This window comes from Coregonus lavaretus (genome assembly GCF_964263955.1).
Source record: "Coregonus lavaretus genome assembly, chromosome: 25".
NCBI classification, from domain to species: Eukaryota; Metazoa; Chordata; class Actinopteri; order Salmoniformes; family Salmonidae; genus Coregonus; species Coregonus lavaretus.
Window position 1 is genome coordinate 10,974,394 of NC_140012.1, and position 15,813 is coordinate 10,990,206.

At 40.8% G+C, this 15,813-nt stretch overlaps 2 protein-coding genes across 4 annotated transcripts in view; both read right to left on the bottom strand.

The window, feature by feature from the left end:
• Nucleotides 1-2,737: 2,737 nt before the first annotated feature.
• Nucleotides 2,738-3,343, bottom strand: LOC311100751 (ADP-ribosylation factor-like protein 4D; the record flags this gene model as incomplete). Its single annotated transcript, XM_084141715.1, has 1 exon — nucleotides 2,738-3,343. One exon carries the CDS (start codon nucleotides 3,341-3,343, stop codon nucleotides 2,738-2,740), a length of 606 nt encoding a protein of 201 aa, XP_083997841.1.
• A 3,196-nt stretch (nucleotides 3,344-6,539) lies between these two features.
• LOC311100670 (transmembrane protein 106B-like) overlaps nucleotides 6,540-15,813 on the bottom strand; it is a 35,984-nt gene continuing 26,710 nt past the window's right edge. For all 3 annotated transcript variants that reach the window (XM_084141606.1, XM_084141605.1, XM_084141607.1), the window contains exons 4-8: nucleotides 13,728-13,881; nucleotides 13,468-13,608; nucleotides 13,284-13,327; nucleotides 11,278-11,331; nucleotides 6,540-10,657 (exon numbers count right to left, since the gene is read on the bottom strand). In XM_084141606.1, the coding sequence (XP_083997732.1) occupies nucleotides 10,531-10,657; nucleotides 11,278-11,331; nucleotides 13,284-13,327; nucleotides 13,468-13,608; nucleotides 13,728-13,881 (520 nt within the window). In that variant the 3' untranslated portion in view covers nucleotides 6,540-10,530. The remainder of the gene's footprint in view (nucleotides 10,658-11,277; nucleotides 11,332-13,283; nucleotides 13,328-13,467; nucleotides 13,609-13,727; nucleotides 13,882-15,813) is intronic.

Below are 15,813 nucleotides of genomic sequence, written 5' to 3' on the forward strand. Positions count from 1 at the left end.
ACTTCTGTGATTTTATCAAGAAATCAACAGCTTCAACCAATGTCCCATCTGACATACGTTTCTCTATAGTCGAGTGCACTCAAACAAACCAACTTCACAATAGTGAGGACTGAATAATATGAAATATTGTTGTTGTTTGTAGTTGGACTAATTGTAGTTGGATTAAGAATAAAGCATATTTATTTGGCAGTCAGTATGTATCTGTATCTACCACAATCTCCACTGTAGGGGAAAGAGTGTTAATGTTTGTTTGCTCTAGTTCTTAGGGACAGTAGTGTCTCTTCTTAATTGGACTTGTCAGCAGGGGGCTTGGGTCTTATCCACTATAAGAAAACATTCAAGTAGCTGGTCAGTTTCATTCTACCTAAATGCCATCACTGTCTGGTCTGGTACAGCAACATGGCTTTGTCTCATATCCTTAAAGTCCTCCCAATAATTCACTTTCACTATTATGTTTATAATTGAGAATACACAAGATCCAAATGTTTCACAAAAGTGTACACTTTAGCACTAGAAATATAATGTATATTACTAGTGCTAAAGTGTACACCTTATGTCTGATCAAAGCCTTGAATATCCTATACTTGAAGTATGCAATCTTGCATACTATGCATATTGGTGAGCCAGATCTATAGAATGACGAATCACATTCATTACAGACTCAAGAGGTTTCCTAATGTAGCTCTGCCATAGTCACCAAAGCCCACGGCTATCCATCTTTATTATTCCACGAAGCTGTTTGATTCTGCCCACAACCACACTACTAATTGATTGAATTACAATGCAAGCAGCTGGCAGCCTAGCTGAGGTGGAAATCAAAGTAAATGGATATGGTGGGCTGGGGGCGGGGGCTGCTCTCCATAGCCAATTTGCTGACTCAGCCATGAATAGAGGAGAAGAGATACAATGAATATAATGCAAAACGTGGCGAACATACTGGAGAACGGTGCCATTCCACATGAATGTATCATATCCAGACCCGCTCTATACAGCTAGCACATGTAGGTTGTTTCATCACGCAAATACTGCGCTGATATTCAGTACTATCTTTATGTGTTGCTTGTAATTGTGGCAAATGTCTTCTTTGAATGCATATGTAAACGTAAACAACAGTAACTCTTGTTCTCTTATGCAAAACTAGTCATCTGGAACACTAGTCACTGTAATAATGTTTACATATCTTGCACTACTCATCTCATATGTATATACTGCATTCTATTCTATAATATTCTACTGTATCTTAGTCCATGCCGCTCTGTCATTGCTTGTCCATATATGTATATATTCTTAAATCCCATTCCTTACTAGTTTTGTGTGTATTGGGTACATGTTGTGAAATTGTTAGAAATTACTTGTTAGATATTACTGCACTGTCGGAGCTAGAAGCACAAGCATTTCGCTACACCCGTTATAACATCTGCTAAACACGTGTATGTGACAAATAACATTTGATTTGATTTGATCTTTCTATGGGAGTACGGTGAACTTTGCTCTTTCAATGCTGGCTGATTTGCTGTAGGACATTCCCTTTGCCCAGGCACTGGCAGCGAGACTATCATCAACGAAGCTGTATTGTGTCTATCTATAGTACAGAAGGGAAAGCTAGTCAAGTTCAGTACATCACCTCAGGGCAGGATTTGAGTTTTGAATAATCTATCCATCATATACTGTAGCTCTCTGCATTGTGCATAAATCAAATTAGATTCATGGCTGAAAGGGTATCTTTGCTGCAGCCTACTACACCTATTAAAATGTCTAGGGCCTACAGATCTGCTATCTTAATTTGACCAGTTGGAACACAGCAGGAAAATAATCCTGGAGTAACAGGAAATGTGAATTAGTATATGGATTATAATTAATGTACATTTTTGTAGGGGTTGGTAAATTTTTTGTTAGGATAAATCAAGTCTGACATTTTAAAGTGGAAAGTACAAACTTTAGAAGCCTTTTAAAACCTTGAATACACTACAATTTGCATTTCCTGCTACGCAGGAAAATTCTCTGCAACGACAGAGGGATCATATGAGGATAGCTTTATGTTGTTAAAGGATGGCAAAAAGAAACATTTTAAATCTTCTTTGGACTCTTCCTAAGTCTAAGTCCCCTTAAAATGCACAATGTGTTAACTTTACACTTTGATATTGTCTGAACAGAAAGCAACATATATTTAATACAGTGGTTTGATTTATTAATTCTTCAGTGTTACAAAATGTTTACAACTTGTAAAAACAGTCTGTGAATCCAACTGAAACTCTGTGGCATAAGGGGAATGCACTTGGAATTGTTCATTCAAAAGTGACCAAAATAATAATACTGTAATTGCCTTGGTATCCCATTTGATATCAATACGATTTAGCTTCATATCATATAAAATGTGTGTCTTTGTTCAAATCCAACAGGAGTTCAGAGTTCAAAGTTCGATATCACATTTCTACTGTGTTGTAGGATAAAACAAGTGAGTCCAACTTTGTGGGACAAAATATGTCATAGGCAACTACAGCCTATCGTGGCTATCACATATTCATTGCATACAAAGGGCAGCTGTGTGGCTAATACAAGGTATGAAAGACAGTGTATCAATACTGCATGTCACATAAAGGCCAAATCCATTTCTCCTGACCCCTGTGCCATCTGTAATTGGTCCTTTGTTGGCAAAAAAGCCTTCCGTTTTAGTTAAAGGTACAGGACCTCCGCTCAAAGAGTCCCAAATGGCCCTGTAAATCAGGATAATCCAGGCTCATCTCTTTCTATGTTTGTTGTGTTTCACCATCTTCTTCCTCTTCAGGATCATCTCGTAGAGTTTCTCTAGGCCTGGTTGTAGGCCTTGTCCATCCACGGCGCTGCAGCTCTGTACGTGGTGCAGGGTGGAAGCATTCAGTTCATGGACGGCCAGGACCTTCTCCACCTCGCTCACAGACAGAGCCGAGTCCAGGTCCTGCTTGTTGGCCAGCAACAGGACGGGCACCCCCTGGTTCTCCGAGGTACGGGTGATCTTGTGAAGCTCCACCTTGGCCTCCTCCATGCGTTCGGCCTCGGTGGAGTCCACCACGAACACAATGCCGTCGGTCCGCCTCGTGTATGACTTCCACAGGGGCCGCAGCTTCTCCTGGCCCCCTACATCCCACACCTGGAAGGTGATGGCCCGCGAGCTGCCCACCACTACCTTGATCTTCTCCGTGTTAAAGCCCTTGGTCGGGATGGTCTTGACAAACTCCTTGAGTTTCAGTCTGTAGAGCAGAGAGGTTTTGCCAGCCGCGTCCAGGCCAATCACTACCACGTGCAAGGACTGGAAGTTTTGCAGGAACGGGGTGTTGGGGGCTATCTCGGTCAGCTGGTTCCCCATGGTGATGGGATGTTCTCACCTCTTTGGATGAGGTGGCAGATTCTCGATAATCCTTTCTAATAGGTTGGCATTGGCACCCTCGTCAAAGGTGGAGGTGCTAGACTGGATGGTTGCAGGACTGGGGACCTTATCAAAACGCAAACACAATGAGTTACTATTTAAAGACTAGATGAGATTGTCAGGTATCACTACAATTGAGGAGCTTTTACACAATAATAAACAATGACACAGATAGGAAATGTCATCAGACACTTTGATATAACACATGAATGATTGCTACTATGGTTAGTACGCTGACATGATTGCTTTACCGTGTTTGCATCTAATCAGACTGCTCAATGAATAATGCAATTTCTTATAAACTTGCATTGCAAATAGCAAAGCAACAATTGAGACCAATTGGTTATTCCTTGTTAGAGTAAATCCACAACCATAACAGTCATAGCCTAAGCCTAGCCAATTTAATTGTCGGTCATAGAAAATGTCCAGACAGCACAATTTCATTTTTGGTTTGGGTTTAAAACTCTAAGAAGCGGTATGCCTGACAACATGTAGTTCTAATCCTCTTAGGACAGTTAAACCCCAATGGCTGACTTGGGGCACATTGATTCCAAGTTTAATATAAATAATTGAATATCTATTCATTTGCACAATTAATGCAGTTGATGCCCAGGATAGGATTGCGATTAATTATAATCCAATTGTTTTTGTGAAGAAAAAAAAAGAAAACTATAAACCAACCCATATTTTCTCCATAGGCTGTTAAAAGAAAGATTAGTGCCACCCCAACTATCTAATTATGAGAACACCAGATATAAGAATATAGCCTACGTACTGTAATCCTAGCATCATTCTTAGGAATTAAATGTGATAAAACTGCAGATTTGCACAATAATAAAATGCATAACCTTCTATGAGTGAGACATTTTACAGGAATGACACTGCTATAATAACCAGCCTTGTACATGGCATTACAACTCAGATTTCATTGCAGTAAGATACCATATTTATATCTGTGCAGTCTTAAACCTGAACAAACTATTGTCAAATAATTAGTAAAACATATGTGATATATTTACCTTCTAGACCACTTGAATGAACATAAATAGCATCATCCTAGTGCAGCAAATACATCCATGTACTCATACGTCCAAATATTATTTATCTCCGAGTGCTAATATCTGTCCGTCTGCTCCCTGCACTGATGGAGCAATGAGCAGTGGAGTGGAATTGAATAGCATGCACAAGACCTCCTACCTAGAACAACAACCCGAGGTGACGTCACTCAATAATCTACTCCCCCTGCTGGTCTAGTATGTCAATGGTTCCATATACAGAAGGTGAGATGCTGGCATGCAGCTACAATATAGCAGGAATTAGGATAAGCAGCCTTAATGTCGCAGGATAGAGTAAATGTGAACTACAGTATTCCTAATATCCTATTCTCCCTCCCAGTACACAACTACTTGGAAAGACAAATAGTGATCCCTAACCCATGTTGAATTTGATGCCTGCATATTAGATTGCATGAGAAAATTCAAGTTCATTCTTTAGACATTCCCACTGAGAGGAGCAACACCAATTCAGAGACATGCACTTATTTCAATGAAATAAATCTCACTTTTTGTGCTAGAGTAACATGACAGCCAGTAAAAGGAAACTCTAGGTATAGTGGCTTGCGAAAGTATTCACCCCCCTTGGCATTTTTCCTATTTTGTTGCCTTACAACCTGGAATTAAAATTGATTTTTGGGGGGTTGGTATCATTTGATTTACACAACATGCCTACCACTTTGGGTGAAACAAACAAGAAATAAGACAAAAAAACAGAAACTTGAGCGTGCATAACTATTCACCCCCCCCCCCCCCCCCCCACCACCCCAAAGTCAATACTTTGTAGAGCCACCTTTTGCAGCAATTACAGTTGCAAGTCTCCTGGGGTATGTCTCTATAAGCTTGGCACATCTAGCCACTGGGATTTTTTCCCATTCTTCAAGGCAAAACTGCTCCAGCTCCTTCAAGTTGGTTGGGTTCCGCTGGAGTACGGCAATCTTTAACTCATACCACAGATTCTCAATTTGATTGAGGTCTGGGCTTTGACTAGGCCATTCCAAGACATTTAAATGTTTCCCCATAAACCACTCGAGTGTTGCTTTAGCAGTATGCTTAGGGTCATTGTCCTGCTGGAAGGTGAACCTCCATTCCAGTCTCAAATCTCTGGAAGACTGAAACAGGTTTCCCTCAAGAATTTCCCTGTATTTAGCGCCATCCATAATTCCTTCAATTCTGACCAGTTTCCCAGTCCCTGCTGATGAAGAACATCCCCACAGCATGATGCTGCCACCACCATGGATGGTGTTCTCGGGGTGATGAGAGGTGTTGGGTTTGCGGCAGACATAGCGTTTTTCTTGATGGCCAAAAAGCTCAATTTTAGTCTCATCTGACCACAGTACCTTCTTCCATATGTTTGGGGAGTCTCCCACATGCCTTTTGGCGAACACCAAACGTGTTTGCTTATTTATTTCTTTAAGCAATGGCTTTTTTCTGGCCAATCTTCCGTAAATCCCAGCTCTGTGGAGTGTACGGCTTAAAGTGGTCCTATGGATAGATACTCCAATCCCCGCTGTGGAGCTTTGCAGCTCCTTCAGGGTTATCTTTGGTCTCTTTGCTGCCTCTCTGATTAATGCCCTCCTTGCCTGGTCCGTGAGTTTTGGTGGGCGGCCCTCTCTGGCAGGTTTGTTGTGGTGCCATATTCTTTCACATTTTTTATAATGGATTTAATGGTGCTCCGTGGGATGTTCAAAGTTTCAGATATTTTTTTATAACCCAACCCTGATCTGTACTTCTCCACAACTTTGTCCCTGACCTGTTTGGAGAGCTCCTTAGTCTTCATGGTGCCGCTTGCTTGGTGGGCCCCTTGCTTAGTGGTGTTGCAGACTGGGGCCTTTCAGAACAGGAGTAAATATACTGAGATCATGTGACACTTAGATTGCACACAGGTGGACTTTATTTAACTAATTATGTGACTTCTGAAGGTAATTGGTTGCACCAGATCTTATTTAGGGGCTTCATAGCAAAGGGGGTGAATACATATGCATGCACCACTTTTCCATTATTTATTTGTTTAGAATTTTTGAAACAAGTAATTGTTTTCATTTCACTTCACCAACTTGGACTATTTTGTGTATGTCCATTACATGAACTCCAAATAAACATCAATTTAAATTACAGGTTGTAATGCAACAAAATAGGAAAAAAACACCAAGGGGGTTGAATACTTTTGCAAGGCACTGTTTACAGTGTATGGACAGACTTTGGCGCCACCCTGTGTCAAACCCAACCATGACCGTCAAATTGTAATAATGGAATGGAATTCTTTGAACAAGACAGTTTTGTTTCATCATGCATTATCATTATCGTCATATGATGTCACAATCAAAGTTATCAAGCAACACATCTGCCCAGATGTGGTTGGGGTTGCAGTCAGAGCTGACAATGTATTCAGTAAGGGCTGTTGCTGCTGTCCTGTTGTTGCTGTCTGGGGAGCTCATTGGCAAGTGCATTTCTTCTATTTAGGAAAGTAAATATTACAGTTGTGTCTCTGTTTTGAAACAGAGATGATTTTTTTTACTACAAACATCATCAATGCAGATGAGCTTATGTATTATTGCACAAACAGTTATTCTATGAAACTTTTTTATTCTGTGATGTAGCCTAGGAGGTAGAGGTTTTTATGCCTCTACAAAGGATTACATTATAGGGTATTGAGTACTCATAGGTCAGGGTAATGGGCCTGCTCAAATTAGACTGCCTCCTTCTCCACAGGGTGGTGTACTGTAACATGGCAGCCATGCACTGGGAAGCGCGGCGCAGGCAGAACGTGGTTGATCACCGCGTGACTATCACTCATAAGGCAGGGCCATGGTTATTTTAGTCATTAGCAATGACAGCACAGTAGGACATTAATTCTGATACAGTAGCTATTCCAGTCAAGGTCACAATGTTACTGCAGTGGTAGACTAAATCACAGAGCCCTGACTTGCTTGACATGGGGAGCATTTCTGGCCAAACAAGCAAACAAATAAAACATGATTAGCGACGCGTATAAAGAGATGATGATTTCTCTCTTGGACATATAGAATGTGAAGGGACCAGCTCTTTTGGTAGAGAGCCAGCCTGAGGCGCCAACCATGCCAGTCCTGCCCCCTGAGCCCAAAGTGCTGGATGTGCCACTGGGTAGGGTATTCTTATCCCTTGGTAGAGGTTATGAATGTCAACGCAATTAACTGAATCTAACTTATTTATAACCCTCTGCATTCTTTTCTCATTATGGCAGGTAAAAATGTGCAATGCAAGTGTTTGCACACAAACAAAGACAACTACAGTGCCAGGATTGACAACAGATACTCAGTGAGTTCAGTTCTTGCATCACACACTGTTGAGTGATGCAGACAACCTTAGCCAAACATGTCCATTCTACTGCTATAGGACCTCTAGTTATCATGAGTTCAGTTTTCATACTTGATATAACCTCCAGTGAAGATGGATTTTTCTAAAAGGACAAAGCCAAAACTTTGTGTTGATGACATCACATTTATGAAGATGGCTGTTTGATGTGTTTCAGTCCATACAGTACTCCCAGCAGTGGTAGCTACAACCCCTCCTACATTACATCTACATCTGTAGCTGTAACCATCATGCACTGGAACAGAGAGAACAACCCTCACATTGGAATGCAATTAACAGCAACATGGGCAATAAAGCCCTAAAAAAAAACATCACGTCAGTGTCTTCATAGATACTTTAAAAAAGCTGGTAATGACATAGGTATTTCAGCAATGTCCCTCTTAACTATTTGCACACTTAGAACATTTGAGTTGTGCTGCAAAATTCCTCTCACAGTCAAATCATGGCAACCCTTAGGAAATGTTATATAAGAAGGTTAATGGAGGTTAATTGAATTACAAGGCAATTTCATATTGAATATCAATGCAGTAAACTTTATAATACACATAACATACACTACATTGCCAAAACTATGTGGACACCTGCTGAACATCTCATTCCAAAATCATGGGCATTAATATGGAGTTGGTCCCCCCCTTTGCTGCTATAACAGCCTCCACTCCTCTGGGAAGGCTTTCCACTAGATGTTGGAACATTGCTGCGGGGACTTGCTTCCATTCAGCCACAAGAGCATTAGTGAGGCAGGCACTGATGTTGGGCGATTAGGCTTGGCTCGCAGTCTGCATTCCAAATGTGTTCGCGGGGGTTGAGGTCAGGGCTCTGTGCAGGCCAGTCAAGTTATTCCACACCAATCTCGACAAACCTTTTCTGTATGGACCTCGCTTTGTGCACCGGGGCATTGTCATGCTGAAACAGGAACGGGCCTTCCCCAAACTGTTGCCACAATGTTGGAAGCACAGAATCGTCTACAATGTAATTGTATGCTGTAGCATTAAGATTTCCCTTCACTGGAACTAAGGGGCCTAGCCCGAACCATGAAAAACAGTCCCAGACCATTATTCCTCCTCCACCAAACATTACAGTTGGCACTATGCATTCGGGCAGGTAGCATTCTCCTGACATCCACCAAACCCAGATTCGTCCGTCGGACTGCCAGATGGTGAAGCGTGAATCATCACTCCAGAGAACGCATTTCCACTGCTCTAGAGTCCAATGGCGGCGAGCTTTACACCACTCGAGCCGACGCTTGGCATTGTGCATGGTGATCTTAGGCTTGTGTGCGGCTGCTCGGCCATGGAAACCCATTTCATGAAGTTCCCGACGAACAGTTATTGTGCTGATGTTGCTTCCAGAGGCAGTTTGGAACTCGGTAGTGAGTGTTGCAACCGAGGACAGACGATTTTTACGCACTACACACTTCAGCACTCGGCGGTCCAGTTCTGTGAGCTTGTGTGGCCTACCACTTCGCGGCTGAGCCATTGTTGCTCCGAGACGTTTCCACTTCATAATAACAGCACTTACAGTTGACCGGGGCAGCTCTAGCAGGGCAGAAATTTGACGAACTGACTTGTTGGAAAGGTGGCATCCTATGACGGTGCCACGTTGAAAGTCACTGATCTCTTCAGTATGGGCCATTCAACTGCCAATGTTTGTCTATGGTGATTGCATGGCTATGTGCTCAATTTTATACACCTGTCAGCAACGGGTGTGGCTGAAATAGCCTAATCCACTAATTTGAAGGGTTGTCCACATACTTATGGCCATGTAGTGTAGCTTGTGGGATTTAATTTGTATTATAAATCATGATCATATATCTCATACACACCGAGTGACTTTTAATGATGCAATCTACACTGAGTGTACAAAACATTAGGAACACCTGCCCTTTCCATGACATAGACTGACCAGGTGAATCCAGTTGAAAGCTACGATCCGTTGTTGATGTCACCCGTTAAATCCACTTCAATCAGTGTAGATGAAGGGGAGGAGACAGGTTAAAGAAGGATTCTTAAGCCTTGAGACAATTGAGACATGGATTGTGTATGTGTGCCATTCAGAGGGTGAATGGGCAAGACAAAAGATGTGCCTTTGAACGGGGTATGGTAGTAGGTGCCAGGCGCACCAGTTTGAGTGTGTGAAGAACTGCAATGCTGCTGGGTTTTTCATCCTCAACAGTTTCCCGTGTGTATCAAGAATGGTCCACCACCCAAAGGACATCCAGCCAACTTGACACAACTGTGGGAGCATTGGAGTCAACATGGGCCAGCATCCCTGTGGATGCTTTTGACACCTTGTAAAGTCTATGCCCCAATGAATTGAGGCTATTCTGAGGGCAAAAGGGGGTGCAACTCAATATTAGGAAGGTTTTCGTAATGTTTTGTACACTCAGTGTGTTTTAAATCCCCCTACAATTATGTTAAAACAACCAACAAAACAATACAACATCTACTTTCACAGTTCATAAATCATTCAGAAAACTACTTCAGAAGAATATTGCACAGCAAATAATGTGGACAGAGCAGAGGACAATACTATAATACTATTGTCTACTACAATACAATACGTATACATTTCCCTTTGACAAGGAGCCTCTTCAAGAAAAAAATTATCAATATACTTTTTATGACCGCTTAAGACAGAATGGAAGAGGCCCGTATTCCTTAGAGTCTATCTTGTTTATAATACATATTTTCACTTTGGGGATCCCTCATTTACAGGCTTTCATCTTTCAAAAATAATTTGCCTGATATGGTGGGGGATGGTGGTGTTGGCTCCACAGTCAATGTACTCAAAGGTGTCTTTGGACAGCTGCTCCGAGTGAGCCTGGAAGGAAACGTCCATTGTCATTCTGTGGAAGACAAAAATAGATATTAATGCGGACATTTTGAAATCTTCATCTGCAAGTTCACAGTCTCGTGTTTCAAAATGTCACTTTTATAGAATGGTGAAGTTCAAACGTTTGTTATTCTGTTATTCCTGACTACCCTTTTCCGTAATAAAAAAAAGCAACAACTTTAAATTTGGTAGGTTTATGACCTAAGGCAAAGACTATAGTTACACTGTTACTAGTTTTACAGCATGATTAATCTCAAATGGACATGAAACAAATGCGTGAGATTTTTGAACACGTGGCTTGAAAGGGGCAATTCATGCACGTTTTGAAAAAGCAAAATTTTTTCCTATTGGCTCCAGTAATAATAGTGCTTGGTCTTCAAAAACAAAATTCTGTTTTTGTCTAGATTTTGTCTTGGCCAAAGGTCATCAAGAACACTGACAACAAGAATTCAAAGAAGAATAATATCTGTGTGTTTGGGTGGTTCCAAACAAGATATGTTACAATGGGAAGTCAATGGGCATACTACAGCCTGGTGGTCAGATAGGCTGAAGTGCCTTGAAGTGTTTGTGGTGCGACAGATGTGTTTCTGGTTGGCCTCTTTAACATATCTTGGAATAGAGTGTGATACTCACTGCAAATGCAAGAACAAGGTGTGAATCCTTATGGTGGATGACTTGCAGTAATTACTGAAACAGAGGAGTTATAAAGACATTTAATACCCTACACATTTATCACATACAGTGCATTCGGAAAGTATTCAGACCCTTGACATTTCCACATTTTGTTACGTTACAACCTTATTCTAAAATGGATTAAATAAAACATTTTCCTCATCAATCTACACACAATACCCCATAATGACAAAGCGAAAACAGTTTTTTTTTAAACAAACAGAAATACCTTATTTACATAAGTATTCAGACCCTTTGCTATGAGACTCGAAATTGAGCTCAGGTGCATCCTAATTGCATTGATCATCCTTGAGATGTTTCTACAACTTGATTTGAGTCCACCTGTGGTATATTCAATTGATTGGACATGATTTGGAAAGGCACACACCTGTCTATATAAAGTCCGCAGTTGACAATGCATGTCAGAGCAAATTCCAAGCCATGAGGTTGAAGGAATTGTCCGTATATCTCCGAGAAAGGATTGTGTCAGGCACAGATCTGTAGAAGGGTACCAAAAAATGTCTGCAGTTTTGAAGGTCCCCAAGAACACAGTGGCCTCCAACATTCTTAAATGGAAGACATTTGGGAACCACCAAGACTCTTCTTAGAGCTGGCCGCCTGGCCAAACTGAGCAATCGTGGGAGAAGGGCCTTGATCAGGGAGGTAAACAAGAACCCGATGGTCACTCTGACAGAGCTCCAGACTTCCTCTGTGGAGATGGCAGAACCTTCCAGAAGGACAACCATCTCTGCAGCACTCCACCAATATGGTAGAGTGGCCAGACGGAAGCCACTCCTCAGCACTAAAAGGCACATGACAGCCCGCTTGGAGTTTGCCAAAAGGCACCTAAAGACTCTCAGACCATGAGAAACAAGATTCTCTGGTCTGATGAGCAAGATTGAACTCTTTGGCCTGAATGCCAAACGTCACGTCTGGAGGAAACTTGACACATGACAGCCCGTTTGGAGTTTGCCAAAAGGCACCTAAAGACTCTCAGACCATGAGAAACAAGATTCTCTGGTCTGATGAAACCAAGATTGAACTCTTTGGCCAGAATGCTAAGCGTCACGTCTGGAGGATACCTGACACCATCCCTACGGTGAAGCATGGTGGTGGCAGCATCATGCTGTGGGGATGTTTTTCAGACTAGTCAGGATTGAGGGAAAGATGAATGGAGCAAAGTACAGAGAGATCCTTGATAAAAAACCTGCTCCAGAGCACTCAGGACCTCAGACTGGGATGAAGTTTCACCTTCCAACAGGACAATGACCCTAAGCACACAGCCAAGACAACACAGGAGTGGCTTCGGGACATGTCTCTGAATGTCCTTCAGTGGCCCAGCCAGAGCCCGGACTTGAACCCGATCGAACATCTCTGGAGAGACCTGAAAATAGCTGTGCAGCAACGCTCCCCATCCAACCTGACAGAGCTTGAGAGGATCTGCAGAGAAGAATGAGAGAAACTCACCAAATACAGGTGTGCCAAGCTTGTAGATTCATACCCAAGAAGACTCGAGGCTGTAATTGCTGCCAAAGGTGCTTCAACAAAGTATTGAGTAAAGGGTCTGAATACCTATGTAAATGTTATATTTCCGTTTTTTATTGTTTATAAATGTGCAAAAAAATCTACAAACCTTTTTTGGTCTTGTCATTATGGGGTATTGTGTGTAGATTAATGAGGGGGAAAAAACAATTTAATCCATTTTAGAATAAGGCTGTAACGTAACAAAATGTGGAAAAAGTCAAGGGGTCTGAATACTTTCCGAATGCACTGTAAAGAAAATAATATATTTTGAAAACCAATAGCGTACTGTAAGTTTAATTCATACTGTATACTGCAGGTCCTATCCAAGAGTTCATACTGTAATGTACACATACACAGATAACACTATTTTTCCTTCCTATTTTAGAAGTAGTGATGATGGTAATGATATTGGACATATAAATTATAATAAATGTCATGCTTACTTCAGGCCTGGGTCCTCAATTGTTATGGGTATGACAACAGCATACTGTAGGAGATCGGAAAACATAATTAGACTGGGAATTAAGGTCCAACTGTTTCATACGGGACAATAAACAAAGTTGCTTTGCATTACACAGTATTATAATTCTGTAATTAATTTATATTAAACAACAATATCAAACTCACCGCTTTCTCTGAACGTGATTTGACTGCGGTCATATTAGATATCTTGATCCTGCCCACCACTGTTTCAGCGATCAGCACTTGTATATCAAAATCCAAGACTTGAATATCCTGAAAGTTCTCATTGGTGACGCTGATGACATTCTAGAAGAGGAAAAACATAGTTTGATCACACTGACCTCATACAATAAACCAAACAATGAGTGATCACACATTGTCTTTGATATATACGGGAGTGTGGCACGCATATATCTCGTACTTACCATGATTTGCATTTCAACTGTGTGTGGGGTGAAGAAGACCATCACTGATTGGATGGCGACAAGGGACAGTGAGATACTCCGTGGGAAGAGGAAGAAGAGGATCAGACAGCAGATCAGGAGACACAGCACCACCGAGATACACACATAGAGTTTCCTGGAAAATAAAAATGCAGAATTAAAGATCCCGAACAACCTTTCTGATTCCCATGTAAAATAGACTTTTGAATGACTAAAATATCACACGTAATATTTGTTTTGGATGGAAATGCTTAACATTTTACAAAAAGTAATTGTTCTCTCATGGCTAACTACCAGGAAGTTTGAAAAAGACAGGCTGAGTGGGCGGGAAGCTTATTTCATGCGATTGCCTCGACTGACAGCCCTTTGAAACGCCTATGTCAAGCAACTTGGATGCAGTGAGCAGTGTTGCAGTAAAATCATCTCAAGCAAATATGGTGATACACAAAGCAACTCGAGCAGCATTGAAATTGCATCAATTATGTATTATTATTTTTATACATCTCCTGTTTGGCATGTCTCTTGTGATGCTGTTCATAGCAGCACTGATGGATGTGTTGACTTGACACCTGCATCAGAGTTTTGAACAGCCCTTCTTCCACTTTTGTTCCATGCTGGCTGAAGACCTAACTAGACAGTAACTAGCTAACACCAGACACAGATGAAAGGGGAAACATATGAGTATCTTTGCCATAGATTAATAGGGTCAACTTTTAATTATATTTGCTGATACCCTACAGTCACATTTTGGCACCAGTAGAGTAGCTAAACCACGCCCCTCTGCAAACACGCCTTCTCCGATGTTGGTTACAAGGCGGTACTTATTTAAATTAGGTAAGAGAATATCATGCTACCATTTGTGTATTAAAATGAGAGAGTTAGGGTGATGTCACCCTGTACCTTTAATAATCCTGCATCCTGAATCCAAGTGTTTGACACGGGGAGGGGACCAGTAGGTTTATGATCAAACTTAATAAATGTAAAAGCAACAGTCATTTTTCATACTTTGGTCATCATACTGTACTTTGATCTGGTTTCATCCAAATATCATCAAATTTCATGAAAAACATGATTTTGACTGTTCGTGACCTTTAACAACCATGAACAACATATATGAAGCGTAACACAATATGTTAATTAAACACACCAAGAATTTTACTGTATACGGTGTCTCGTATTGGTAAAGCACAAAAATTGAATCAAATTCAAATCAATCAAATTTTATTTGTCACATGCTCCGAATACAACTTTACCATGAAATGTTTTCTTACGAGCCCTTTTGTAACGATGCAGAGTAAAACAAATTATAGAAATAATAACACGAGAAATAAAAATACAATGAAGCTACAATATATACAGGGAGTAACAGTACCATATCAATGTGCAGGGGTACGAGGTAATTGAGGTAGATATGTACATATAGGCAGGGAATCTAATAATACTATGGTTATGTGTTGCTTAGATTGATAGAACAGTCAGTGTTTGATTTTGTGATGTAAGACTGGACGATTTAGCAGCTTGCTTCTTTCAAAATTGAAAGACTCACTTATTCAACAGGAATAGTGGGATGATTGAGGCATTTTTTGCGTTGCCTAATGATTTGATAGATTAAACTACTGTGAATAGGGTTGTAATTTGGAATATTGAATTTAATATGGATACGTATGCTTGTCAACTATAGCAAGTATTTGTTTAATTAACTATAGCCTAATCAGAAAGGAAATATATACATTTAATAGCGGACTGGCAATTACAATAGAGCTGTGGCCATGATTTGAATTGATAACAAAGGAAAGTAATTTAATAGGGAAGTGAGATTTTAATAATATGAATGCAAATATACTATTAGTTATTGGTGGTTTGTGAATAGACTTTACTAATGCCATGTCTTAGTTCGTGGGTAAAAGAGAGTCGTACTTGCTGGACTGTATCGGGCTGTGAGAAATCTGAATAGTTGAATGGGAAACATTCTTTAACAAATTCTAATTGTTATTACTTTATTCTATAGTTTGCGTAACACCAGTGACGTATGCAAATAGTTAATGAATTCTAAAATGATCATTTGTTT